Here is a 27,879-nt window from a genome sequence, read left to right as displayed (position 1 = left end):
GGCCTAGCAGAGTTTCAGGGTTTTTTTTCTGTGTATGCGTTCCACGCTTCAGACGGCATTCTCCTTGTCCACTGCTGAACCACCGCTGGTTCCATCGTCCGACGAGTCGGTGTAAAACTTGGGTCACAACAGCATGCACAGCTTGGAGCGCTTCTTCACCGGCTTGGTGGGATGTTTCGGGGGCTGTTGGGTCGTCGTACTTGCGCCATCCTGCAGCTGGAAGGGCGGAAGCCCACTGCCGGGCGTTGCCGGAACCGATTGTGAGGATTGATCGTGCTGCTGTTGCTGCTGATCGCCGGCATGATGATCGGACGTCTCCCCACCAGATAGCAAAGGATGTTCGCCACCGACCGGTGTTGGTGTACCATCGTCCGTGCCACTCTTCGTGCTGCCAGGCTGTGAAACAATGGACGCAGGTCGCTCATTACCGGCCGCGTTATGGTGCACCGATTTGGAGAGTTTGTTCCGGACGGCTTTCCCCAGGGCACCTGTTTTTCGCAAGCTGCTGAAGCGTGGTTTACGTTCGTGGACCGGTGTCGTTTCGGTTTTTTCCTCCGGATGTGCACAGTTGAGTGTCGTCACCGTGAACTCGATGTCGGCCAACGGTTCCCTACCCGCTGTAGAAAGAAGGAAAAGGGTGATAAAGTGTACAATTAGACACGTCACTGTCCGTCCGCGACATTCGTTCCCAACTCACCGGCAAACTCTTCCACCGGCTTGTCGATCGTGTCGTGATCGATCCAGGTCAGACCCATCTCAACCTTCTCGGCCAGATCGTGCCAGTGTTGCCGGTTATCCAGCGTACCGTCGTACAGTGGGCTGATCCAGGGAAACGCTTCCGTCAGCACCTTGTACAGCGGCAGGCAGATGACGTCAATGAACCCAACCTGCATCTTGGGCAGTTCATCCTTACGTTCACTGTGGGCGAAATGGCCAGCAAACAACACCACCAAAGAACAATAAAGTGAATGGAAACGTAAATGTACGACACCGACAACAGCACACGACACCCAGCGCTATGAACGTCATGGTGATGGATTTTATGATCATCTACCGTTCACATCTCTTATCCTCCTCCCCCCCTCCCCTCCGCCCATCTTCATCATCCAAGGACACGCCGTATCGATGGCATTAGCGTCATACAGCCTTGTCTCCTAAATCCAGCCTCCACTGCCCAAGGACGTGGACGGCACGGGATAAATTATCTCCCGGCGACTCTTGCAGTTAATTAAAGTTATGTGCCCGCTGGGATGCACGGCTTCGTGCGCTTCAACCGGCCGAAGTCTTGCGGCCGTTAATATTTTACGTGCCTTTTGCAGAAGATCTAGCTCGCTATGGAGCGGTGCGACGGTGTGGCCGTGGATGTTGGGCGTAATTTGGTTACGTCCGGCATTGAGCTCCCCAATCAATCGGTACACCGTGCCGTGGCTGAAATTATTCCCACACGGATCGTGATCTCACGAGGTGAAGACAAAGGCAAAGGAAGCGGATAACGGTTCGTTCGATATGGGCGTAATAAGCTGTTTTACGAGGAGTTCGTACGCAAGGCAAACTATTTCTTGAGATAGACGTTGAGTGCGGATCGTGAAACTGAAACCATTTCTATTAGTAGTATTTGGTGCAAAGTGTTTGGAGGATTAATGGTACTTAGAGATGGTAATAAAATTAACATTTACTATCCCAAACAGTTTTTGCTATTGGTATAGGCCGTCAGTGTTTCAATGTATTGGTTGGAGCACGAAAATATTGTAACTCTAAAAACGGATGAATTCGATATCACTATGAATATTTCTACCAGGAGCTTTTATCTCCTATTGAATCACATTTTCTTAATGGTATTAAAGAATTATGCCTAAGTTCAAAGCCCCTGGTATATCTAGAATATCTGGTAAAGCATTCAAATGAGTCTACCAACAAATAACAAGGTTAGTCCGGGATTCCCTCATCTTAACTCCAACTCATCCTGATGCAAAAACCCCAAACTCTCAATGTTCAGACGAGTTTTTCTCAAAATAACGTTACCCAGGATTTCATGAAATGTGTGATCTGATTGAATTAGAAGTGTTCGAAGGTGTTCTTCAAACCGTTTAATAGTTCCAAACGAGAGCTAGAATGGTTCAGAATGTGATTCTTTGGTCATTTTCATGCAGAATTTCCCCAGATTGAAAATTAAAATCGATTTTTAACCCTTAACGGCCGCCATTTTGTATTTGTGTGAAATCCTGAAAAGTTGGCTCGTAAAGTTCACAATTTAAATACTTTCTACGCAGTTAATTTGAAACAATTTAAGATGTTTTTTTTTAACTAAACCCTTGCGAGTACCGCAATACGTTACACGTATACATTATATATATTTACAGACCACCAAAGAATGGCCTGTCTGGTGTCTTCGTTTCTATACAACCCGATTCAATGAATATATTATTGCAACTTTTCCAGTTTTAATGCTTGTATTGTTTTCCTTAAAATAATCAAGAAAACGATCTTGGTTTTCCAATTATTGTGTGATCTTATCTCCGATCTACTCAATATCGATAAACTCAAGTGAATGATCCAGTTGTTTGCTGATAAATCAAAATCGCTTTGCATCAATTTCTACAATGATATTTAAAGTATATCTTTGCGATAAAAATAGGATTTCCGGTTTAGAAAATTCCATGTTCAGTTTTAAGCACTTCCTCAAGACTCTCAACAAACTGCTTTACATCTCGAATCCCGTTTGTGATTACAGCAACTCGATAGAATCGTGTTTCAATATTTGTGACACACAGAAACGCACGGAAATAAACCATTCGAATGGAAATATTCCGGCTCAAATTCGATCCTTGTTCACCGCAGTTATAAATATCGCCCTCGGGGAGGGGTACAACAAAACAACCGCAGTGGGGGTTTGTGGGACCGTTTGTGTAAAGGATAAGAATGGCTTATTTTTCAATTACCGCCTAAGCCCCGCAGGGATCTACCCGAACCAGTTTGCGTTACGACGGAGGGACGGTTTTGTAATTGAGACCCCCAAACGCTCGAGTTCCGGTTGAGCGGCAGTGATAAAAATACAATTCCACACAACAACACACATCAACATGGCGCCAAACCTGCGCCCTGGAGAGACTACCAGCTCCCGATGCCATTGGTTTGCCATGGCCGCGGTTGAGGCGCGTTTCATTAGGTTGGATCGTTGGCCATACTTTATCATATTCCCCATCCGGCATGATGTCGTGATCCGGCCCACCGCGCTCCGATCGGCATCAGCATTCCCCGGTGAACGCAAAACACGAAAGCAAAACACACGACCTAAAGCAATCATAATGAAATAAACAAATTACCGATCCATCATCGCAACGGGTTGCTGATTGAGCTGTAGCTTCTCCAGATCGCCCTGGTCGAAAAACTCGTCCGCCACTAATTTGGCCACCCGGTGCTGCACCTCCCACGGTTTCGCAATGGCGCTCACATCGCACGCCGTCATCATCATGCCGCACAGGACTGGTTTCATAGGGAGTGAGTGGTAAAGCAACACAGAAAAAAAATACATTATTAGTATCACATAAGGGCACAAACCTTTATGGCAATACGGCGTCATGTATGTAACAAAGCGGCATTACTTACTTTCCTTCTTCTCCTCACTCTGCCAGTCAAACTCGCCGTTCTCGATCAGCTCCAGGAACTGGTTGCGCTTCTTGAAGTACATCGCCAAATCGGTCGACAGGATCGCCGTCTCGACGACCTTCATCACCGTGCGGAAGTCCTCCGGGGATAGTGCCTACCATCAAACATTAACGAAACAAAACGATACACTGTGATTCGGTTCGGCATAACTGTCGGTGTTACGAACGAAGTAGGCACAGAGGGTTTTTGTTTGATCCATCGCCGCTAGACGCGGCGTAAAGCGGTCAAGTAAAGATCGTGTGAGGTTGTTTGGTTGAATAATTGAAAGGACTACCGCTCGAGTCAATTGCTAGCGTTGCGGGCTTGGGCAATTGAAAGTATAGCATTCAACAGTGCATAATGAGACCTATCGGGGTCGGAAAAGAAGGCCTGAGACTATCCTTTTTGAGTGCTATCGTCCATTTATAAACAGACGCTTACAAAGGAAGTGAAATGTAAATGAAGCGAAGGCGCTTAGAACACAATTTAAAAGAAATGTTTCAAAGACATTTCCATTTCATGCATTAAAAGTAGAAGAAAAAACAGGACAAAAATTGCTGACTCATTTTGTTGTTAAAAGGAATATGCAAATGTTCGAAGATATTAAAGCGGGATTGAGTATTTACAGGTAATGGCATTAAAGCTCAGTCTTATATTTGTGTTACGAGATGTATTTTATACTGTAAACACTTTTGTTGCATCAAATGGAGCATATTAAAGATTTATTTTTATATATGAGGCGGCCTATTGTGTGTTGGGCCTTTACACGACAGGACCGGTCCAAAATCCCAGCCAGACCAATCTCACGTAAGCAAGACTGACTACGGGTAAATGAAGTCAAAGAAACCCAGCAATGGCAGGCATGACCTAGAAGGTCGTTACGTCAAGAAGAGAGAGGATTTTAAATATCTTTACTTGATCTTTAGATATATTAAGAGCAAACAGATTTGTGTTATGAATCATTTTAGTGCAAAATTTAGACAATAATGTGCAGACTTACGACGTCTTTTTACAAAAGTTTATAAGCTTTAATCTGTTTGTGTGTTTTTTTTTAAATCTGTTAATTTAGGCTTTCAAATCAAAGTTTTGATCAAATTATGGTTATATTTTCGAAACTATTCCAACAGAAACATTTTAAAAATAAGATCGTTGGCATTATTATTTTGTAACCGTAAAATTTATTCAAAAGGCGAAAGAACATTTCATTAACTTAAGGCTTTTTTGTTTGAAGCTGTGCAATCTCATATTTAATGCATTTCGATTGTCTCGAGGCTTGAAAGTATAAAGAAAGCAAATTTAACCCATTCAACAATCAGAATGGGGTTTTGAACGAAACGTCAACCAAAAAAAGGCACAGCACGTGCCGATTATGCTCGCCTTTCCTTTATTATCCGTCTTTAGTCAATGCTTCTTTGGTCGGTTTTGTATGTATCACTTCACTTCGTTTGTTGCTCTTTTTGTGTGCCTTTCAGTAGCACCTGAAGGCAAAAATTATGTATTGTCATGTTTTCATTCATTAAGCAAAGCGTTATTGTGTGCCTCGTAGCATGTATCCCGAACGATTCTATAGAACAAAAGGTTACACAGGAAAGCCAGCCAGCAAGGACAGTTTTGACTTTTCATTTCCATCGTAGTAGTCACGTAAAATCGTAGCTGGTTTTTTTTTACCACCCAATGCACCTTTTCTTTCATTAACAATGAAACGTCAAGGCCGAAACAAAGAGCCCCTGTGAGCCACTTGTTTTTATCATCCACCATCAATCGTGTAATTTCCTTCACGGGAAAGAAAATGGCGACGGTTGAAAACATGCGACCCACCTTAATACTCGATTAATTCTCGTTTTTACTGCCTGCACGGGTCCAACATACCGTCAATGAAGGATCTAAGCTCGCGTTGCAAAACCCGGAACCTTTCAGGATCGTTTCGAACGGTTTCGGGACAAACTGCCGGCAAACGGTGGCCGTAATATCTTACCCAACGAATGATGGCATTATTGCATTGCCATTGGGGGAAGGAGAAAAGCAAACCGGTCTCCGTAATGTGCGTGTGTGGCATTTCCATTCTGCCATCGAATGTATTTTCAATTTTACGATCGAACTGAGGCGGGTTCGCTATTGAAATCGGCAAACGAAACAAACAACGAAAAGCTCCTGCACGCGGAATATGACATTTGATACCACTTTTTACCGGTCGGTTGGCAAGCAAATGAGATTCCCTTAGCATTTAGACATCGGTTCCAATGGAACGGTTTCAGTCTCTCAGCATCAGTTGTTGGCAATATGATACGAATTATATCGATTTTTGATCTGCTTGCCATTCTGTTTCTTTCCATTCCTACCTACTATCGGTCCATTGGCGTTGAGTAGCAGCAGAGCGGGAGCAGCTAAACAAAAACTCCAAACCACAACGATCCGGTATGATGAAAATGATGGGATGGCAAATAATTTGAGTATAATAAATTATGCTGTGCCGGGTTGATGGCAGATAGCGAAAGGGGGTACCGCGCACGCAGGTGTGATTCACAGTACGAAGTTAATAACCAATTGGGGTTCTAAATTGTTGGCACATTTCGTCGCCAATCGACTGTAACGAGCGGGTTTCAAATTCTAACGATACGACCGATCGATCGGTTCGGTCGTAGCAGTTATCTGTCTGAGAAAAATCTCATCACCAAGATAAAAAATGAATCGTTATGTGGTAAATTTGCACCAAAAATGAAAGCTTCAAATCTAGTAGTAAAGGCTTTTACTAAACTGAATGTAATTGTCAGCAGTTTAGTTAGTTGCATTGATTAATTTATTGCCATAACTTATGTAACGTTATGTGTATTATTTTCAATGTTGTTGTTCAGCAATGTTAACAACAATGTTGTGTTTAATAAGTCATTCCTTTTTGCATTTATGATATTAAAAGCAAAAAGCTCATATATGGTTAAATACATATAATAAAAAAAAACATTAGAAGATCATGATGATGTTGTTGATGATGAATTACATTACATTACATTCACATTGATTATTCTTCATGGCTAAGCTGTTCATATTAAGTATTGAGTACAGTTACAGTACTCAAGTATTTACTACCGTATGATCATCGTCCGTAACGTATTCGTAACAGATTAACAACGACATATTCGCCCAAAATTTACCTAACAACAAATTTTCTAGCACTTTTGGTGGTCTTAGTTTATCATCTAGTATCTCTTTCGAAAACTTTAGTCTGACAAGCACTGCGTTTTTGCAAAGAATGTTTTTTGTTTAGAAAATATTAAAAAAACTCTTTTTTAAATAAAGTACAGGCAGTGCTCGAGATACACTATTACAGTGGACCACTATAATCTGGGAAAGATCCACGTATCTCGCATTTTCGTGTATGTCGAATCTTGGTGCAATATCGTTTATACTTCAAAGTTAGAAAGTTGACTTCCTTCTCTACCCTTTATTTATACAACCATTCAGTCGACTTTTCTCAATAAAAAATACATTAATAGAAATAAAAGAAAACAAACGTTGACAATAGAAGGAAGTTTCGACTGGCGATACACCTATTTGCTTAGAATTTGGGCTATTATCTAACACAGCCGTCAAATTTCCAAACACCGCGTATCTACGAATCCGTGTGTAAGCGGAATCGTGTATCTCGGGGACTGCCTGTACCGTCATTTCCCGAACTACACGAGTAATGCGTGCCAGAGAAATTCGCCTAGCACGATTATTTTCGTAAGTCGAATTTCCTGTGTTCACTTTACAGAACACATTCTCAATTGGGAATTCTTCGATTATTTCGACAGTTCTAGTAAAATTATACCAAAAGCTATTTTTATAGCAGTAAAATGAACCATGTTTTTGGGAATATTTGAGATTTTATATTAAAAAAAAATTGATTTTCCAGTGTAAAATTACACGAAAGGTCCAAATTTTGAGATTCGCGTAACTCGAGTGTCACGTAACTCGGGAAATGACTGTATTATTTTTTTTTATTCAAGAAGAACGGATCCGATTATGTTTGAATTTTGGTTCAGAATGGCTTATGTACTCTCCCGTTTTGTTTGATCAATTGGTATGCATACTCAACAAAAATCTTTAATTGGAAAAATAATCCATCCCCTTATTCTACCACATAAAAAAAACTAGGTACAGAATCAACACACAGTCAAACGGTCAAACCCCTTTGACACTGCTTTCATCTCACCATCCAGATACTCACCTGAAATATGTTGTTACCCTCGGAGTTCAGTATCATCACGCACTGATCGAAATGGTGGTGTTCCATCGTGCTCGTCGTGTAGAGGATGGCCAGCGGGCTGTCGGTTTTGGATTGGAATGCGTTGTTCGTACCACGGTGGTCGAGATCATGGCAGAGGCACGCAACGAGCAGACCAAGAATTTCCAGATCCGTCATGAAACGTTCCATCTTGCCGGTTTTCATCATCGCAAACATGGTCTGGGCCACGTTCAGTGCATGGCGCCAGTTGTGATACTTCACTGGACGGTAGTTCTTCCGCACGCTCAGTATCCAGCGGCACAGGACCTGCGAATCGAAGCGAGAGCGGCACCAACAAAAAAAAAACCACAGGGTCATACGCCGTTCCCATCATGTCATCACTGCGTGCGTGGATGCTTTTGAAATTCCCAGTTCAAAAGTGATCCAAAAGCTATCCCCCGGAAAGCGGCTTACTGGAGCACACAGTGCTGGGAAAATGTAATTAAAACACAGCATAGGCACAGTTGGGAAAGTGTCAGAGCCCCGGGCTACGACCCGGGAAGAGGTCGGTCGCCCATCACGCTCCACGTCGAAATATCCTGATCCCTGACTAACTTAAGCACATGACATAAGAACGAAGGGCGACAAACAGAATCGACGGGGGAAAAAAAGCTTTCTCATCCTCACGCACTGGCGTTCACTTGGAAATAAGATCCACTTTTCGGTACCGTAACGAATGGAGATTTACGATGGCTCTAATCAGCTTTCGAACGTGGTCGATATGGGTGAGACTCGGTAACGCATCAAACGCTGACCCATCCCACCGCCGGTCTATAAAACGGACAGTAAGAGAAGTAAGCTCGTAATCGTATTTTACCGGGGGGCACATAAATTTATGTGCCCCTTCCTCGAAAACGTTACTTCCTCTTCCGGCATTACTATCTTCACACAGCACACACACACACATGGATGGGCTGTATGGTAAAACTGATTCAAGGATTGGAACGATTGGATTCTCTTGGCCCGGTTCGGCTAAAGAGTGCTTGGGGGAGGGGGGGGGGGGGGGGGGGGGGGGTGCGGATTGGAACCCAATAAAACTGCCACTTACGTCGTATGGAATGTGAAATTGTTGAACCAGATTGCATTGTAGAAACATCCGCACCGCTGCCCGGCATGTATCATCGTCGTCGAGATCGAAGTCTGCAAAGAAAAGAAAATGAAAGAAGACAAGAGATGGGGAAAAAGGGGTTTTATTGGGAAAACAGCATCCTATTACAAATTGCATTCTTTTCTTAGAGGTCTTTCGAGGACCCGAAGTGGAAGACCTCCAGGAACTAACTAAATTTCAATAAGATTAACCTTGATCCCGTCCCGAAACCGAATACGATCAACTGGATCAATGCTTGGTTGGATAGATTGTACCATATGAATTCAACATCCTTGAGAGTCCACATAGAAAACCAATGCCATTCATACTAAACTTGGTCTAAAATATAGTATATAGAATTTAATTAAAAACAAAAACCAAACAAAGTATGTAAGAAAATACATAAGAAAACCTTTTCAACATTTTCCTTCAATTTTAGACGAACATGAATTTTTTTTCGAACAAGGTTATTTTTCGCGTTTTTTTTTAATTAACATGCTTTAATTAGATTATCGAAAGTTCATCTTAATAAAGAATAACTCAGAAAACACAAAAAACACCTCCAGACATCCATTTCATAATGATAACAGTAGACTGTACAGAAACAAATTTAAAATACCACGTTAAGCCGGCTAGCATTTGATCTCTCACGCCCCGAGGATATAAAGAAGATAGAACAATATATCATATCCACCAGCACCAGGCACTCGATAAACACAAAATAGATCTTTATTTTTATGTACGATGAGACAGTTGCTTAGCAGCTGCAGACTGTTTGGTTGCTGGTTGCCGTCCGGCCCGTAGGCTGATGGTGCAGGTGCCGTTTTCGTTGTTTTGCTATCCAGCACCACAGCCGCAGCCTGCAAAAGAAGCTTCCTTTGCCCCCGGGGCCAGATCACGCAAAGCCGTAGCAACACATTCGAATAGAAATTCAAACCGTGTGTCGTAGCATCCCGCAACCCACCCGGTCCCGGCCTGGAAACGTCACGGATGCGCGCGAATGGAACAGAAGATCAAATCGTGTCCAGCGCAACACTGTGGAGCTGGAGAACACGTACACGGAAAGCGATTTCGATGAAGCGTATAGTACTGGCGGGTTTGAAGAATGATAGGAACTCATGAAAAATTCAGCACCGGCTAGTACTTGATGAATGTGTGATCGTGATTAAATTCCCACCCCATACCCATATGGGTCTCATTCTTCGCGAGGTTCGCGTGCCACAACGATACGTCTTCTGGAGCCGTACGCCACAAATCCGTTTGTCTGGAGTGAGCAAGAATTCACTGGTTGCATCAGGCCCGTTCCGTGTTTTGGCTAGTCACAGTCGGCCTTAGAAACCGATAGCTCGCATCAAACAAATTCCACCTAAAAGGGGCAGATTTTTTGTACGAATACCTCATATGCCACGAGGGCTCCAAAAGCGTGTATCATAGTTAGAGGGCAACTATTCAAGTCGCCCTTTGGACGGCACTGAATGCAAGGACACGAAACGGGTTGTTGTTACACTTGTTACGATTATTCGCACCGTGTCATTAATTACACCAACCTCGCGAACGACCAGACTCAACCGTAACCGGATGCCAGGGTATCGTCATCGATGATAGCCCCGGGAAAGAACGTACCGGATCAAGCCACACGAGGATATATGCTTTTCCAATTAGCGCTGTGCAATGTGAAGCCGCTAAAAATCCATTAACCCTAGAGCTCAAAGAGCATTGATTCCGGCATGGAGGGGCCACCGACACCATTCTTCCCAATTCCTGTTGCTATTACGAAGCGGACACACACACAAAACAAGCGAGCAATCAATCGGGAATCGTTCTAGGGTAAAACGTTCCGGAACGAACGGTCGAACATTCATTCTCATTTACGGAACGTTTAGTATTCCGGGTGTCGGTTTGTAAGGGTGGGTTCCGTTTTATCTGCCTTGGCCCATTCTCAGTCGAGAAACTGATCTGAATAAAAGTGAACGCTTTGGTCGTTTGTGTGCCCCCACATCCGTCGAAAGCTCGTTTGTAAGCTGAGCACCGAAACATAAATGACCGCTGACCGAAACCAACCGAATCGTCTTGATTGCGGTCTTCCATTTGGACGCTGGCCTTTGCTTGCAGGATCCACCCCATGGGGCAGGTGCCGCAGGTCGGTACGCCGCCCAGAAAACAATCGCATAAAATATTAATTTACATCATTATGCAAGCTCGCAGCATAAATAAATCGGATTTCATGCCACTCCCGCCATTTCATCCCGCCTGTCACGGGTCTTTCGGGTGTTTGATGAGCAGGGTTTTGTAATCGTGGGCATTCCGAACGGGAAAAGTCCAAATTTGAGGCTAACATTTTTCCTCCCAAATCCAATTAGTTCGACTAATGCACTGAAATCGATCAGCGCTCGGTGGTTGAGCGCTGAGCGTGAGCTGCGTGGTAATTTAGGCCCCCCTACCCAGTACTTACCGATGAACTTAAAACTATACAGCTTGTACTCCTCGGCCGACTGGATGGTATCGTTGACCAGCTTGAGCGTCTGGTCCTGACTAGCGGTCGCATGGTACGAGAGACATTCGAGTGCCACCTTCTGTTTCGCCATCAGCTTACAGGCACTCTCGTACATCTGCGTGTTGTGGATGCCGAGCCCGCAGAAGATGGCAAACGCCTCGAAGATGGAGATATCACAGTTGGTAAATTGTAGATCATTTTGCTGTTGTCGGAAAAAACGAAACGGGAAACAAATCGCGAACTTCATCATACAGCGTACAGGGCACCCACAACACGAGCAAGGAGCATTTACCTTATTGATTAATTGAGCGACACCGATGACCGTCTTCTGGCCGTTGATGATCGGCATGCACAGAATCGATTTGACGCTGTGCGTCTCGTCGAACGAAGCGGTCGTGGCCACCGTTCCGTCGCCCGCGGCCGAGACCGGCTGGGCTTGCCGTTGGCAGATTGGCTTATCCTTTAGCCACTCGAGCACATCGCTAATGTTGAGCGTTTCGCCCGTTGCGGCCACATACTCCGCAATTTGGGCCAGCATCGAGCTGTTCAGATCGCTCACCGACGGTCGCAGAATGTTGGCCGATGATTGATGGCTGCTGCCTAGCTCGAATATCATCGTGAAGCGCGTCGAGATCGTGTTCTGGCAATTGTGCCGTGAAAGAAGAAGGAAAAAGGAAGGGCTGTAGCGAGCCTGCTTACAAATTTTCCCACAGGTACGTTCAGGAAATGTAGAAATCCATCATTTTTCTTTTCTTCACCCTATTCGCCATAACGTTTCCTCTTGAGTTGGGGGTTTTTAAATATTTTAACACATCTGCAGCTTTGCTAGCATATTTCCATCATTACTTTTAGCAGAGCTAGCTTTTCCGACCGCGCGAAAGCTTAACTTCGTGGAGTCTTGTTGATTGCAGGACGGCATAGTCAAACCCATGCAGACACACAATAACAAAAAAAGAAACAAACAAATCGGGAATGAATAAGTTAAAGCTACCGAACCGAAAAGAAAGAGGAAACGTTCGCAGCGAAAGGAGGCAAGTTAAAAGCGCACAATGATGGAAATTACTACCGGTTTGAGTGTTTGGCAAACGGAATAACCTGCTGCTGAAGCACATCCTCAACGTCCACGTTGTGGCTCGTTCGGCGCGAAACGGTTTGATGAGTCCTCTCCGGCCGTTCCAATATCCGTTCCAGGTGGTTCTACGTAGCGGGGTAGCATTTGGTAGCATCGTTTTCCCCATGAATTTACAATCCCGAACGAGCGGGGTTTTCCGTTCGTTAGGACCGGGCGGAAGCGTACGAAGCCATGAAAAATGGAAAACGGAACGATAAAAATCAGTGAAAAATTGTAAAATATTAAACAGATTTCAATCACGTTTATGATAAACCGTACCAGCCAAGTACATATACATCATGGGAAAAGCTAAGTAAATATGTGCCCAATGTGCCTGTGTGTTGTCTGATGATTAATGAATGAAAACAATCTTTAATTGACCAGGCGTCTCCATTGAATGAAAATATAATTTATGTTAAAATAACTTAAGTTAAACTTTTTAAGACATTCAACTATTTTTGTTATAATCCAGAACAATCCAGAATCGGCTACACTACAGATACCAAATGATAAAACGCGGTCAAATAAAACTGTCGCTTCAATAAAGCATTTTAATTGACACGATCATTCCGCCATTTCTGTTTCGTTCTGTAATTGAAAGTAAAATAATAATCATTTCCCATTCGGCACTGCCTTAATTACAAATCGATTTTGTATAACCCACGTACATGAATGCGTCCATTGCAGTAGAATTGTACACGGCAGGATGTTGGAATTGCACCCATTTTTTTTTTTTTCATTATCCCCTCCTTATTTTATCAATTTATTATCCAAAAAAGCGCAGTTGGAAGTGCACATTCATTGCGGAGTAAGGGCGAACAGGACACAAGGTGTACGCTTATCAATTTGCCTAAAATGAGATTTTATAGCCCTGCCGGCCATGACGCAAACGCATTATTCAATCGCGCCGGAACCTACGCAGCGCACCACGGTGGGAAATGGCAGCTGATGGGGTTGTGATTTCCATTCTGATTTATACGCTGATTAGATAAACGGTGTATGGATTAATGCGCTTAGTCATTTTAATTAGGGCTTTGCGGGGGATTGTAGTTGCCCGAAAAATGTGTGCGAATTATGCGAATTTGAAAACTTTGGTGAAAAATTGGTTTTTGTTGCCTGTCGATTTCAATGAAATATCGATTTTTTTCATGTTTTATCTGTTGCTCATATGATTTGCCAAACCTTTTAAGAAAACAGCTGCTCATAAATAAGAAGCGTTTTTTTAACCGAATTTGGTTTGCCAAAAGAAAAGGCACCCAAAAACAAAACAAAACACAAAACCGAAGAGTTATTTATGAGACAGGTGCGAGTTGCGTGATGGTCCAATCCACTCATATTTTATTCTACCGATGTATCGTTCACGCGCTGTGTGCCGTGTTCAAGAAACAATTCACCCCATGGCATTACACTGTCCCAGGAGGAGTGCTGCTCGTCGTTAGTGCCACGTTCGAACGATAACCCATTTGTGTGCCGCTGTCAGCACAATCAATATAAATAATTCTCCCCCACGCTTCCATTGGTGCAAAGAACGAGGTCTTAAAGTTGTCGAGTTTATTTCTCGATAGCCATACCGGATATGGGACAGCTTTTGGAAGTACGCAATATGCGATGGACCGTACCGGTTGGCCACCGTTCGAATGTGTGGGTTGATTACATTCGTTCGTGTACGATCGGCATGTTATCGAGAGTTTGCTATCGGACATTTTCCCGAAAAAGAAACTCACACACACACATAGCCGGGAATCTCTAATTAGCAGAAGAGCTTTGCTGAGTTTCGCTTTTCTTTTTTTTTTGCTCCCTGTTAACCGCTGTAAATGGAACCGGTGCACGTCAGCAACGCAGCAACACCCATCAATAATCAACATTGCGATGCGTACGTACGTGACTACCGGTGCGTTTCATCGTTCACCAAACAACCGCCTCGGCAATGCTGTATAAAGCCATGATATTGTGTTGATACGTGAATGCAATACTCACTGCAAACATCCAAAACAATCTATCGTGCTTGCGTGCGTGTTATCAATGTGTTCCCAGATGTTTGGTTCAATTTCGCAGTGCTAATCGTGTTCGGTCAGGTGCTTTACGTACATTTGCAATTTGCCGCAAAAAAAAATTGCCTACTAAGCCTTATATGGCGCACTACCAAGCGTGCTGTAATGGCGTCCATCTGACAGCTGTCAAAATGCGATCGAGCAGTGACAGCACTGTACATTTGAAATGTTTGATCGATGGGTTTGGGACGTGCCCGGTTAGCAAACAACGACACCAAGGAAGTATTTACACGCAATGTTGCAATGAGGACAAATATTGTGAGGGTTGCTAGCGGCTGACTACTTTCTGTTCTGCTACGATTACCTTCAACGTGTTTCGATTACAGTCGTCATCTAAACATGCACACTTGAGCGAGCGCAAGATCATAGTTCATAGAAATACGGTATAATGAAGCGAATATTGTACGAGGTTCAAAAAAACGGATAAGTTACCATGCAGCGCGGGAATTGTTTGCATACTAAGAAGGTTTAAAATATGCTCTCGCTAAGCTATCGACACTTACCGCTTCGCCACAGTCGAGATCAAGCAGAAAGACCGCGCACCGTTCGCACTTGAGCAGCTCGCGTGCTTCGGTCATAATTTTCGTCACCAAGCACTCCAGGTTGTTCTGCTCGGAGAAGATGTTCCGGGCAAGGTTGAGCAGTATCTGATTGCGCCGATACTCCTGGACGGACATTTCGAACAGCTGTGCGTTCTGGATGCCAATGCCACAGAACGTGAGATAGCGGCGAAATATCTCCACATCTCGCTCGGTAAACTCGGGTGAACCTGTACGACAACAAGGGAGGGATTCAGCATCTGCAACGCCCATGTTCAAGTTTGGCAACCGGTCCACACTCACCGTTCGTTTTGTTAATGATCTGCGCCACGCCGATCACCTGTCCCTCGTAGTTGCAGATCGGCATCGAGAGGATGATGTTCGTTTTGTAGCCGGTCTTCTGGTCGATTTCGCTGTTAAAGCGTGGATCCTTGTACGCTTCCTTGATGTTGATGGTTTCGTTCGTTTGTGCTACAGTGCCGGCTATGCCAACGCCGAACGGAATGATGATTTCGTCCTGTTTGGCTCGCCGGACCGCTTCGTCCAATGCTGCAACAATGCGTTTGGAAGGACAAAGCGTGATGAGTTCTCTTTAAAATGTTTTGTCAAATAGTGCTTAATAAAATTAAGTATTGAGTAGTGAACAACACGTTCTGACCGTTCGAATAAACTTTGAAGAATCGTTTTATGTATAAAAACCATCTCGTCTAAACAGCACGAATTCATCATTTCGTTGATGGTTAGCAGGAGATGGGTCGTAAAACTTTGGGAAAGAATGTATGTCCTCCAAGCCCGATTCATCAACACCGATCGAGCACCGGTTCGCTCGCCTAGCGCCATGATGCGGGTGCCATCAATTAGTACTTACGAGTGTTTTGCGTAACGTCGAACAGCTTGGCGACCAGATACTTCCCGGAGGGTGGCCCATTGACAAGGAACAGTGAACCACGGTCGGCGTGCGTTAGGAGACCGACGTTGACCAGAATCTTGTGACACAGCACGTCGATGTCGAGCTCGTTCGCTACGTCCCGTATCAGCTCCATAAACAGTTCGCCCTCGTCCAGGTCGGCCAGATGGCTGCGGTTGGAGATGGAGCTCCGGGAGGTCGGCGAACGGCATTTCTGCGAAAGCGAAAGCGAAACAGCAACATCAGCAAAAGCTCGACGCACCATAACGAGACATTACGTCATCCCGCAAACCCGAGGCCCGCCCGCGTAAATCGATGAACTGGCCCAAAGGTGGTCCCACTGTCGGCGAATGGTGTCGATGATGATGATGATGATGCGAAGGAGAATGAAGACACCATTAGTATTCATCGTTGGTTGCATTTTAAATGACGCTCGCCTGTCACGGTCCCGTCAAGCGCTAGGCAGGCCAGTGTCAGTAAATCGGTTAAAGTTCCTCTGCCCCAGTCAAGTTCACTGTACGTCAACACTCCCGGACACGGACGGAGGCGTGGCGCGCTCAACAGATTACACTTTCACACCTTGCTTACGCACCGAGCTGTTAACAATGCGGTTTGGTGTGTGGTGTGTTTTTTAGGGTTTTATTTATTTAGCTGTGTTAGTGATTTTGTTATTGTTGCTGTGTTAGCGCCTGCTCACTCCTTGGCCAAACGCTCCGGCCCCACAATTCCGGCAGCGAAACAGTGACGGCGTTCCGGGGGCGTCTCGAGACACCTTTAACCGGCTTTAAACCATCCTGGGCAAACGGTGACGTTTGATGTTTGCCTTTGCCACAGTGTGTGCATGTGTCTGTGTGTGTTCCGTAAGCCTTTTTCACCCAGACACGGTAATCGACCGAACCCGAGACCGAGTTTCGAAAAGGGGATTGAAGCAAAACGAATGAATGTTGTTCATGAATAAAACAAATCGTTCCCTCGGCGGCTAAGAAAAGCACTTGCCTCCATTCGCTCGCCCGGAACGGCAGTTCTTGGCACCGCCAAGTTCGTTCTGTGTTCGTTTATTAATTTGGTACTTTAGTTCGGGTTGCGGTTCCGGTCGCTCTCGCTCTCGGTACGATCATTCGCTTAACCGGCGAAACCAAACACTCGACCCGGTTGGACTGGTTGAGCTTGTTAGCGTTGGAGTGGATTGCGGAATGGAACTTATTGGCCTAACAACGTGCATACATGTAATGCCATTCCTATGCTGCGTTATTTTCTGCTGGCGGTGTGGCCGAATGATTGATGTTGGCACGGTACGGAAACCGTTCGAAATGGATTTTTGCTTTCTTTGTACTCCGTGCGTAGGGATTTTATTTGAAAAGCGTATGAACTTTGCTATGTTTTTTCATTAAACCGTTATTGAAAACTTGACAACTGGCAATTAAAATGAAAAAAAATGTAAGAAGCTTAAATGAAATAGCAAATCATATTACAAATGTTGTTCGATAGTTAATATATAATTTGTTAACAGGTTTAACCTAAATATTTAAACAATCTCTTTTAATTTCAACTTTGTGCCAATTCGAGTAGTGTTGCTTGAAATTTTCCTAAACAACATGTTTCACTGCCTTTTGAAAAGAAAAAAGATAAAAGTAGTGTTTTTTCTTATACAGTTCCTAACATAACTATAAGGCTACTTGTTTCTTAGTTGACCCATTAAATGCCCGGGGTACGAAATCTTTTATTAATAATTATTAATTTGTAATTATTAATTATTAATTATTAATTAATTATTATTAATTATGAATTATTAATTAATAATTATTAGTAATTATTAAATTATCGCAATTTGATCAAAGGAACATAAGTGAATAAACTTAAAAGAACTTGGGTCAATTTTCAACCCTAACTTGAGTTAAACTACACAACATAATGGAAAAATTTATATTTTAATCTATAATATTTTAATCTAATCTTTTTTAGAGCTGTATAGAGCATAATTATAATCATTCTTGTCAACCTTTTTTTCTTTACTTTTTTCAATAAAGATTGTTTTTCAACAAAATTTCCTTCTTCCTTAGCGACACTACAACCTCAAGAGGACTGGATTATTTTGGTTCCTTTCTATTTGGTACCAATTGTGCCAGACTATCAAATAACTTCTAACACACTGTTTAAAGCGTCTAATATGCTCGCAAAGAACTTAAATGACCAGTTGAAAGTAATCTTTAGCACGGATAACACTGCTATAAAAACCACCCAAAAACCTGTTGTCCCCGGCGGATAAAACACTGCCCATGCTCCATGCGGAGCTATTATCCGCTCACCTAATGATCTGCGAATGTCTGGCAAGCGGTGGCAGAGCAGCGCAAATGTTTACCAAACTGGAAGTTGTCGAATAATTAGCGCTAAACGCTGCAACTCATTAACATTTCCACACCGGAAACTTGCCTCGCGTGCGGCATTTACCGTATCCACCCGTACAACCACCATTCAAGCATCGCGGTCGTTTATAAGGCGCTAGTGTCACACCACAACCCATCGTCCGAGCCATCCGAGCGATACACAAATGCATACATACGCGCAGGCCCATGTAAACGGCCACCTGGACCGTGCCGTACCGTTGCCACCGTTGGGAAGAAACGGGCTAGAATTACAAATTGTCTCCGGGCTTACCGTTCTTTTCCGTTGCTTCCTTACATTCGCTCGCGGTAAATCTAGGTCACTGGGAAGTGGTTAAGCAAACACTCGACCGGAACGCGCGTGCAAAATGGAATGACACGGCACGTTCGCTGCTAACCCTACAACGCAGAGCCCCACTAGGGGCCTGGCAGGCTCGGGTGGTGTTCAACCGTAGTGAATTACCCCGTACCTTCGTGTTGTGATGAGGTGACGAACCCCAAAACAAAGGCAACCACCCTTTAACGCCATCCGCCTTTTTGCCCACAATTATCCACAGCAGAAATGGTGATGGAATAGAACAAGCTACACGTCCTTGACGTCGGTATCTAACACAGTGGGAAGAAAAGATCTGTGTTTTTTTTTGTTTTGTTCCGTCGTTGTGTTCTAGCAAAAGACTCAAGACAATGGGTCTTGGGCGCGATGTCGAGTGTTCGTATTTTGCCATCGTTGGTCCACCGGTTGACAGTGTAAGCACCACCGGCACAAGTGTCATCTATCACACTGTACACACCGTGTGGTCAAGGGGCTCTCGCCAGCAGGGGTGACAGTCACAATGTCAGAGTGTCGCCAGTGTCTGTAACGAGCCACCCGATTACGATATTGCGGATGAAGAGACACAGCACAGGAGGGTGTTGTTGGGGCAAAGATTCTTTATCTCTGCGTTCCTTTCTTTCTGCCACCAAGTATTGGGCGCCTCCATCGTAGAATGAAACCGCGGTGACCATTGCCGAACGCTGTAATCCGAAGCGTACCCTTGGGACGGTTATCGAACGTTCTGTGTCTCGGCAGCAAATGGAAGATGGTGGTGACGGGTGGGACGTGTGTTGTGTTGTTGTCGTTTGGAACGGTTCTGGTTTTGGTTTCGTTTCGTACTGGGCGGGGTGAGCAGTCGGCAAGGGGAGAAAGGCGGCACGGGGATAAATTCCAGACGCACTGTCTAACCTTCCTCCGTAAATCAGGAACGTGATTGGGTTACCAGAGCAATGGTTGGCATGTGAAGATGTGCGTGTTTTCCTTTCTCTTTACTCGTTCCTACTTTATGGGTCTTCTTTATGCCGGAAATGCATTGTTTTCTGCTAAGCGCTAAGAACGGTGAATGGTGAATATTTAAATTAAACATCGCTGAGCTACAGAGATTCGTTGTTTATGACAAAACCGTACTCAAACACAATTCTATTTATTTATCATCGTAAACAGAAACCAAGGCAAAGTCCTGCCATCTTTAATTGTTTCCCATTAGCAGTATATCTCTCCGTATGAAATTCAACCACTTTTACCGTGGAAGATATTAAAGGTAGAGCATTTGGAAGTGGCATCACCATTAATTCGGACATTGCCTAAGTTTCTACCGCCCATTCCAAATAATGAACTGCTCCAAAGGTACTGCATCGAATGGTATTTATACATTTAGGTTCAACCTGACACCCAGGAACTCCTCAAACCCCCAACGAAAACGATTCCTTTTGCTCCGGACAGAGCCCTCCAATAGTTAACAAGAATCCACTTGCGCGCGCGCGCGCCAACGCACGAAATGACTACAGCTGAAATAATTTAATTTAATTTATGGCTTAACTTCGCGCTCGTGCATTTATCGTCTGCCGGAACGATCCAAAGGCGGAAAGTTTCGACGCTTCGGGCATGGCATGCACGGCATCGATTAAAACTCGGTAACAACCCGCACCCGTTTTGGGCAGAAAGCTGCCGGGTACGTGTTGGGCTAAACTTTCACCAGCACAACCACGAAAACTGTTCGTTCGAGAATGTTGCCTGTCTGTTGTTGGTGGGTGTATGCGATACAAGTGCTTATTGCGCACCATCTACAGCGGTAGCAGTAGTATTGCCCGGTGTGGTAAGACCGTTCACTTCAAGTCATTTTGGAGTTTTGTTAGTACAAGGTGTGGTTTTTTTTTCGGGAGATTAATCAGTGTGAAGTGGTTTAGGACGTCGCATTCCGAAACACTGATGAGAAGGTGTGCTGTAGTTTATTCACTCTAAATTGCAGTTTGTATTGTAGGACATGTGGAAGGGTGCAGAGTTGATTGGATAATATTATATAATTATGTAGATTTATATTAACTTACGGCAATAAACCTTCCATTCTTAAGCAAGCAAAGTACAAAGTGCTTAATCGCGCTCTTTTATTGTAATTTGATTTCTCGAATATTCTCCTGTACCACAAAGTGTTCAAGATTTTTTAGTTATTCTTCATCCTGAATAATGTCTCATGTATTAGCTAAGAGAAAAAAATCGTAATAGTTGAAGGAGGATATTTGTCGCAAAGTATATAGCCCCGAACATAACGATCTGTACAAGGAGAAAGCAACTGTCTCATAAAAAATGTCATAAAAAATCTTACTTTCCCATGCTATTACACTGCGTAACATAACTTTAAGACAACTAGTTTTTTGACAACAACAAAAAAGTAGTTGAAGAGATCGATAAAAATGGTTTCCTGAAGAGCTGTTGAACAACATTTTTCGTTGTGATTTACATATTTTTACTTACACCATTACACATTATTTTGCATGATCGAATAAAATTTCATTTATAATATAAAAATCGCTACAAAAATCATTGGCTTTGCTCATTGAAAAATGATTTTAAAAATCGTATTTAAGGCATCAAAACAAATATCATAATCATGATTCCTAAACAACTTACGTAACAGTTTAATAACGCCTGCTATTCAATTATATAGGTTCAAACACTAGATTTCTAAAACAATGGAAAAACAAACATGACGTCAGATATAATCTATGCTAAAAATACAGTTTGCTCCGAAATTGTAGGCATAAAGCTAGTGAAAAACTTGGTTTAAATCCGTTAAATTTTTATTACAAAATGAAATCTCCGTGTATAACACCATGCCTACTTTTCGACACAAGATATTTGGATATAGAAGGTGTTGTTATACATGCCGTGGCTGAACAACGTTTATTCTGTCCAACTTTACCGAACATTTTAAATCTTAAATCTAAAACGTTCTCTTTAAATTTTGAATATGCTCTAAATATCAGTGCTATATAGTTATTTTACACAGTGTACACTCGCCACAGTGTAAAGTGCCCGAATAGATCTCCCCTCCCATCCTGTGCGCGGGGTGTCTATAACGAGCAAAATTGACTTTCTTCCACTTTGCTGTCGTTAGGTAATATATTTTTTGTTTCTTTTGCCGTTCCTCTCAATTCTACATTTCGCTTCCCTTACCAGGGATTTATTTCCAGCGCGTTCCTTTATGCTGTTATTGCTAGTCTGCTCTTATAACTTTTGCTTCACATGCCAGTTCTGCTTCTCGGTATGGCTTTGATTTACGGCACCGCCAGCTTCCATTTTACGCTAGATGTGGCCTTTACACCCAAAAGCACACCGTCGTGTCCGCTATGTTTTGAATCTGCCCACTGTGAGCCATTTTGTTCGCTTTTTATTCATTTTTAGTGCATTTCTCGTTCGCGAGCACAATTCTGCAAGATTTATATCGCTTCCATGCTTTGGTGTAGTGGCCGTGTTTGTGCTGAAGGCTGATATTCGCGACTAAATAGTTGACCGTAAATAGATGCCCAGTGCCGTTTATTGTCGATCTATCATCGGTGCTTTCTATTTTCCATTCGCTCAGTTACGGCGCAAAGAGTACACACCATTAGCGTAGTTTTATTGGTTCGGCAGGGCGAGTTTTAGTGCGGCGAAGAACCAATTTAATTACCAACGCTGTTGTGCGTTCAACTCTTTACGTAAACCGTGATAAGAGAGAGTGCTTATGGCTGTTGTTTTGCAGAAATCATACTTCAAAGAGGAAGTGAATAAAACCGGAACGGTAAAAAAAAAGTCCTATAAATTATCATCCCATCGGGTCCGGCAACCTGACCGGCCAGTTATAGTAGATAAGAAAAGCAAAGCAAAAAAAAATCCACTTCCGGTCGGTACGGCTCATAAATCTCATTTAAAACTTTGCCTCCAATAAATTAAATCACCCGAACGGTTGCAGTCGCTCCACAGCGGTGGTTAAGACACTGAAAGGCAAACATCACCATCCCATTCCGTACGGCAATGTCGGCTATCCGCAGGACAAACAAGCGGGTCTTTCGTCGGTGTCCCTGCCTGCCGGTTCGTTTCCGTGTGGCGCGGAATGGATAATTAAGCTGGGACTTAGGCCGTACCCGTACCTAGTTTTGGCCTGCAAGGCAATTATAACTGAACAAGGAAATGGGATCGCCCGAGACAACAATTAATGGAGGCAATGCACGCAAAGGATTGAACAATATTGCGAAGCAAAACAGCAACATATGGTCCGAAGATGAACTCCCAACGCAACTGGGAACTGGGCTCGGTTAAACTCTCGGGCGTACCTAGACATCACCACGCGTGCTAGAAGAGTATTTTTTAACCCCACAAGGGGAATGGTTAACTAACTGCAATGTCACTCTGGATGGCATTTACATCCCGCACACGGTCGTGACATGTCATCGATGCATTTTACTGTCAAACGGTTGTAGGTGTACCAACACCGTCAACATCCTGCTTCCTGACGGACCGACCGACCAGTCGCCGGTAACCGGAACCGAGATTTATTTAACTCAATCTTGTCCGGCCAGCTTCGGCGTCCACTTGGTACCGGGGCTGACACCGGCAACTAGGTTACGGTTATTTCCTATTTCGAATCATTCCACCAATGTACTACGGTCGTTGCTTTCAATACCGGCCTCCAGGCATCGGTATCGTTCGTATGGAAATGGTCACCTGTGAGACAACCGGTGTTCATGCACTTCGTTGCCACACGGTACGGCATTTCAATCGATGAGTTTATGCAGCCACAGCAGTCGGTCTCAGCAAAACTCATCCTTCGTGCCCACGTTCAGCAGGCACTGCTTGCCCCAGCACCGGATCGACCGATACTGCAACAAGCTTAACTAGGATTACAAGCGAAAGGGTTTTTTTTTTTGCAGCGGTCGTGGTTTGTCCCAGTGCCAAACCAAGGAAAGAATAACACAACTGTTAGCAAACACACGCACACGCACGCGCCCAACCATTGTCCGTAGACTGTAAGCGTTAAATCCGTGCCGGTCGATAGGCGAAGGAAGGATTTCCTTTTTTGCATTGCTTTTATTTTGTCAGTGCACCTTTGTTGCTGCCTTGAATGGGTCGTAACACCCGGGTTTGTAGCCGGGCAGTACCGGTGGGAACCTACCAACGTAAGCCTTTGTTTCTTTTCCCTTTTCATCGGAAATAAGGGTTTATTGGATTTCGATCATCAAATATTAACGCGTACACAATTGAATTGTTGCTTTTTTTATTAAACCGTATTAAGACAATCGTGGCGAAATATTATCGTTTCATTCGGAAAGGAGGCGCTATTAGTTTGTTCAGCATTGTTAAATACATGCAGAATGAATGGTATTATGAGCGTTTTAAGACAATATTGGAAAAGTTCATCGACTTGAGCTTATTCTGTTATTAATAACTGTGTAAAGTTATTATAGATTAATCTCTGGAACCAAACGGATGTTTAATGTGATCAAATTGTTATGGCAAAAATGTGGTAAGTTAGTCTCTGAATTACGCCATAAAATTTTATTGTTAAAATTCGAATACCTCGAATTTCTACATTTGTCCATGAGAAACGAACTTTAAATTCAACTGATCAATTTTGCCGATCGTAGGTGACATATAGGACGAAGAATTTATGCAAATGTAATCAATGAATTTAGATAACAACCTTATCGGGCTGCCCGATAATAACCTTATCGGGATACCCGATAGCATCCTCATCGGGCTTCAAATATCGTGAATTTCAAGGATTATCCATATGATTTATACAAAAATTATAGCAAGTACCATGCGCCTCCATCACCATATTGTTCAAATATATCTCCGTTTCAATAAACTATAATTTGTTACATTTTTTTAACAAAAATATTGCAAGCCATTATTACTTGTTACGGGTTTCATGGCTATCAAATGTGCTATACATTAAAATAAAAGCTAAGCAACTCGGTCCATTTAATTCCAACGCTAATGACGTCAATGACACTTTGCTTCACAAACATTTTCAAATCAACTCGCCCCGCTGGGCAAACCAAACCCAAATTACCCGCTCCCCCCTTAACGAACCATTTCACCGGACAAATAAACAGCCGGCGAAGAAACATGATTGTTTTTCGCCCATCGGTTGGGCAATGGCGGAACTCTCGCAACCCATTGTGAGAGCAATCATAGCGGAAGCAGTAGTTTTGCGTAATTTGTCCACGGCAGCACTAAGCGCACTCGCTGCTCGGTAAGTTGCTTCGCTGCGCCGGTGGAACGGCCAATTAGACGATTAAACTTTACGAGTTCCATTTCCATCCGCGCGCCGCACCATAATAATAGCCATAATTAACCCACTCTCACTCACTCTCGTTCTCACTCTATTTCCCGGTCCTCTCGCCAGGACTAGCCCTAATGAAGCGAACACTGTCAACAAGTAGTAGCACCTGGGGGTCGCACCCTGCCTGACACTGAGCATGACAAAATGCATTCAATTAATCTGCATAATGATAGCCAGGGTCACCGTCGCTTGGGGACTATAAATTATCATTAGTACCATCTGCAGTTGCGAGCGGAACCGGATGCCTCCGGTCGGTTCTGGTTGGTACGTACGTACATTGGGGGGTTTTTGTTTAATGTTTCGAACGATTATGTTGACAAAAAAAAGCCGAACCCGTTCCATCGGACACCAACCGTACAGTGATGGATGAGAATGTGCCGGGGTTTTAGCGAGGTTCGTAGCGAGTATTTACGCCCTTGTAGGCCATTCCCCAGCAGATAAAAGACTTACCTTTACCGGAGACGATGCAAGCCATTGTTGGAACAGGTCCGAAGTGACCGACGCACGATGAGGCGATTTCGGCGACTTGGAAGTGTCCCCGGCGGTAATTGACTGCAGCCTGCTAATGACATCGTTCGGGGCACGTTCGCGAAACCAACGTTCGATGGCGGCCGAATGTTCGTCGAAGAATGCACCGACCTCGTCCAGCTCCTCCAGCGAGCAGAGCGAATCGGGCGGCACCGAACGATGCGACGGGGACAGATGGTGATGGGTGGGCGATTGGGACATGCTCGAGCGCGACGTATTCGGTGACAGCAGGTTGCCATCGTCCGTCGAGGGTCGGGAACTGCTGCGCATTAGGGTGCAATTAGCACTCTCGCCATTTTCGGCCGGACTCGACGGTCTCGGTGAAGCTAGCGTCGGCACGGTACAGCAACTATTGCCATTGTCGCTCTGGTTGCCATTATTGTTGATGGGCGGTTCCGGTGCATCGCTCGTGCCCGGGGTAGGCGTAGGTGGTTGAACATCGTGACCATCAATACCGTTGCTGGTATCGGGACGGTCTCCGTTCTTCTGTGGCCAATCGAGTGTCTCTGTGGACTCCATGGCTCTAGCGAGCTTTTACACTGTACCACGATCGGCCTTGAACGCCTTTCTGATGGGTGTGCGTGTGTATCGGTGCTGGCGTTTAGTTGCTGTTATGCTGCCTAAATAATAGGCCGGACGGTAACGATTACATCCGCTTGTGCGGATGCGAACGCCTCACCATGTACCATACCGTACGCACCAGATCGCCGCTTCAATTATTCACATCACACCTGTGCCATATTCCCTAAACATATCATTAAAAATACTCTCTTCACTCACGCAAACACACACTTTAAAAAATCTGCACCACAAGGATACAGCACTTCGTAACGACTTCACCGCCAAATATTTGACCCACACGGCGAAAGCGTAATCAAATAGTATTTTAGCGCCAATTAAGATGTTGAAGAAAATCCCTGCCAGCACCTACCGGTGATTAGCTGCGGTCTCTTGGTGATGCTGTGAACGAGATGAAGAGAACAGAGCAAAGGAAAGATAAGAAAAAAATCCTGATTGAAGGCGTACTCAAGGATGCGTATTTGCTAGGACGAAGGTGCACGCTGCTAGAGGCAGAAGCCAGCGAAAAACAACACCAAAGTGAGAAACAGCCCTCGAGAAGATATTGACCGAGGCGAGAACGCAACACACTGCAAAGTTTATTTGAAACCGGGGGGAGAACGGTAATCTGCTTGTTGAGCAACGGTACGCTCGTTAAACCAAGAAGCATTAGGAAGGTAAGTATTATGGATTCATATTTCTTGCTTTTACTCGCACATTGTTGAAGGTAGATTAAAGCAAAGAATATTACGCAATACTATAGACAATTATGCTTGATGCATTACTTGGAAGGTCTGCCGGTACCGGAGGAGGATTTTCAATATTGTTTTCTCTTTAATCCTAAATCAAATAGAGCCATTGGAAAAATAATCTGTGCTTAACCTGAATTAGCGTAGAATTTCGCTCCCGCAAATAACTTATCAAATCAACTATATTTTACTTAATTTAAATGATTTTTTGTTGAAAAATCACCATCACCGGCGCAAAATTGTGCCCTGTGACAGCACAGCACAGCAAGTCACCTTGCTCACAAGGAACCGGAAACCGAACGCTTCTGTAAACCATCAATCTCGACCTGACTCCTGCACCAACACGTCCCGAAGGCAACGCCTTGACCGGATCTTTCCATCGGTAAAGCACAACTGCCGTCAAGAGTAGTCTTTCCGTCCTTTTTTTCTCAAGAGGAAAAATAGCTTTCCCGTAAGGTCGTGGAAGTTTCCGAACGATCGAAGAAAGATTGTGCTCATTAAAGCTTAAAACTCCATCCACACGGCCGGCGTCGCGTGAAAGGATCCGTTCAATGGCATCGCCAAGCAAAACTCGATGTTCGCTGCCTCTGCTTGGCCACGTCCTTGTTTGCACTCTGCCTTTTGAAGGGAAGAGAAAACTAATAGCTTCGAGTCGAAGATGACAAAAAAAAAGTAGGAGTAAAAAGCGGAAGGAAGAAAACACCAGTAGAGAAAATCAAAAACTTTCCTGCCCTGCCATACGGGTTGCCCGTGTTACCGTCTTGATTGGAAATTTTCCAAGAAGCTGTATAAGCATGATTGCACTTCTGGCCATCACCGAAGACTCACCGCTAAATGGTGCGCTTCTTGGCAAAAAAGTTCTTAACCTGCAACCCATACAAACTTACACACACACGCATGGTTCCAATAGCATGTGGACACATGGTA

The 27,879-nt window shown here is 44.0% G+C and overlaps 1 protein-coding gene across 1 annotated transcript; it reads right to left on the bottom strand.

Moving 5' to 3' along the window:
* Positions 1 to 123: 123 nt before the first annotated feature.
* Positions 124 to 26,164, bottom strand: LOC128710400 (cGMP-specific 3',5'-cyclic phosphodiesterase). Its single transcript, XM_053805454.1, has 13 exons — positions 25,568 to 26,164; positions 16,060 to 16,312; positions 15,495 to 15,740; positions 15,156 to 15,421; positions 12,586 to 12,687; positions 11,783 to 12,130; positions 11,449 to 11,692; positions 8,958 to 9,049; positions 7,853 to 8,176; positions 3,607 to 3,760; positions 3,324 to 3,483; positions 698 to 918; positions 124 to 617 (listed from the first exon to the last, which is right to left on the bottom strand). Exons 1-13 carry the CDS (start codon positions 26,162 to 26,164, stop codon positions 124 to 126), a joined length of 3,501 nt encoding a protein of 1,166 aa, XP_053661429.1.
* Positions 26,165 to 27,879: the final 1,715 nt, after the last annotated feature.

This window comes from Anopheles marshallii, chromosome 2, assembly GCF_943734725.1.
Source record: "Anopheles marshallii chromosome 2, idAnoMarsDA_429_01, whole genome shotgun sequence".
NCBI classification, from domain to species: domain Eukaryota; kingdom Metazoa; phylum Arthropoda; class Insecta; order Diptera; family Culicidae; genus Anopheles; species Anopheles marshallii.
The sequence above is the reverse complement of the archived record's forward strand: the minus strand, read 5'-3'. Positions and strand labels throughout refer to the sequence as shown.

Bases quoted from the DNA above. Each gene is read 5' to 3' on its own strand.
- LOC128710400 (XM_053805454.1), bottom strand. From the start codon at position 26,164: ATGGAGTCCACAGAGACACTCGATTGGCCACAGAAGAACGGAGACCGT. The intron at 16,313-25,567 runs GTAAGTCTTTTA...TCGCTTTCGCAG, and splicing joins TTGCATCGTCTCCGGTAAAG to AAATGCCGTTCGCCGACCTC. The intron at 3,761-7,852 runs GTGAGTATCTGG...GTTTGATGGTAG, and splicing joins AGGGTAACAACATATTTCAG to GCACTATCCCCGGAGGACTT.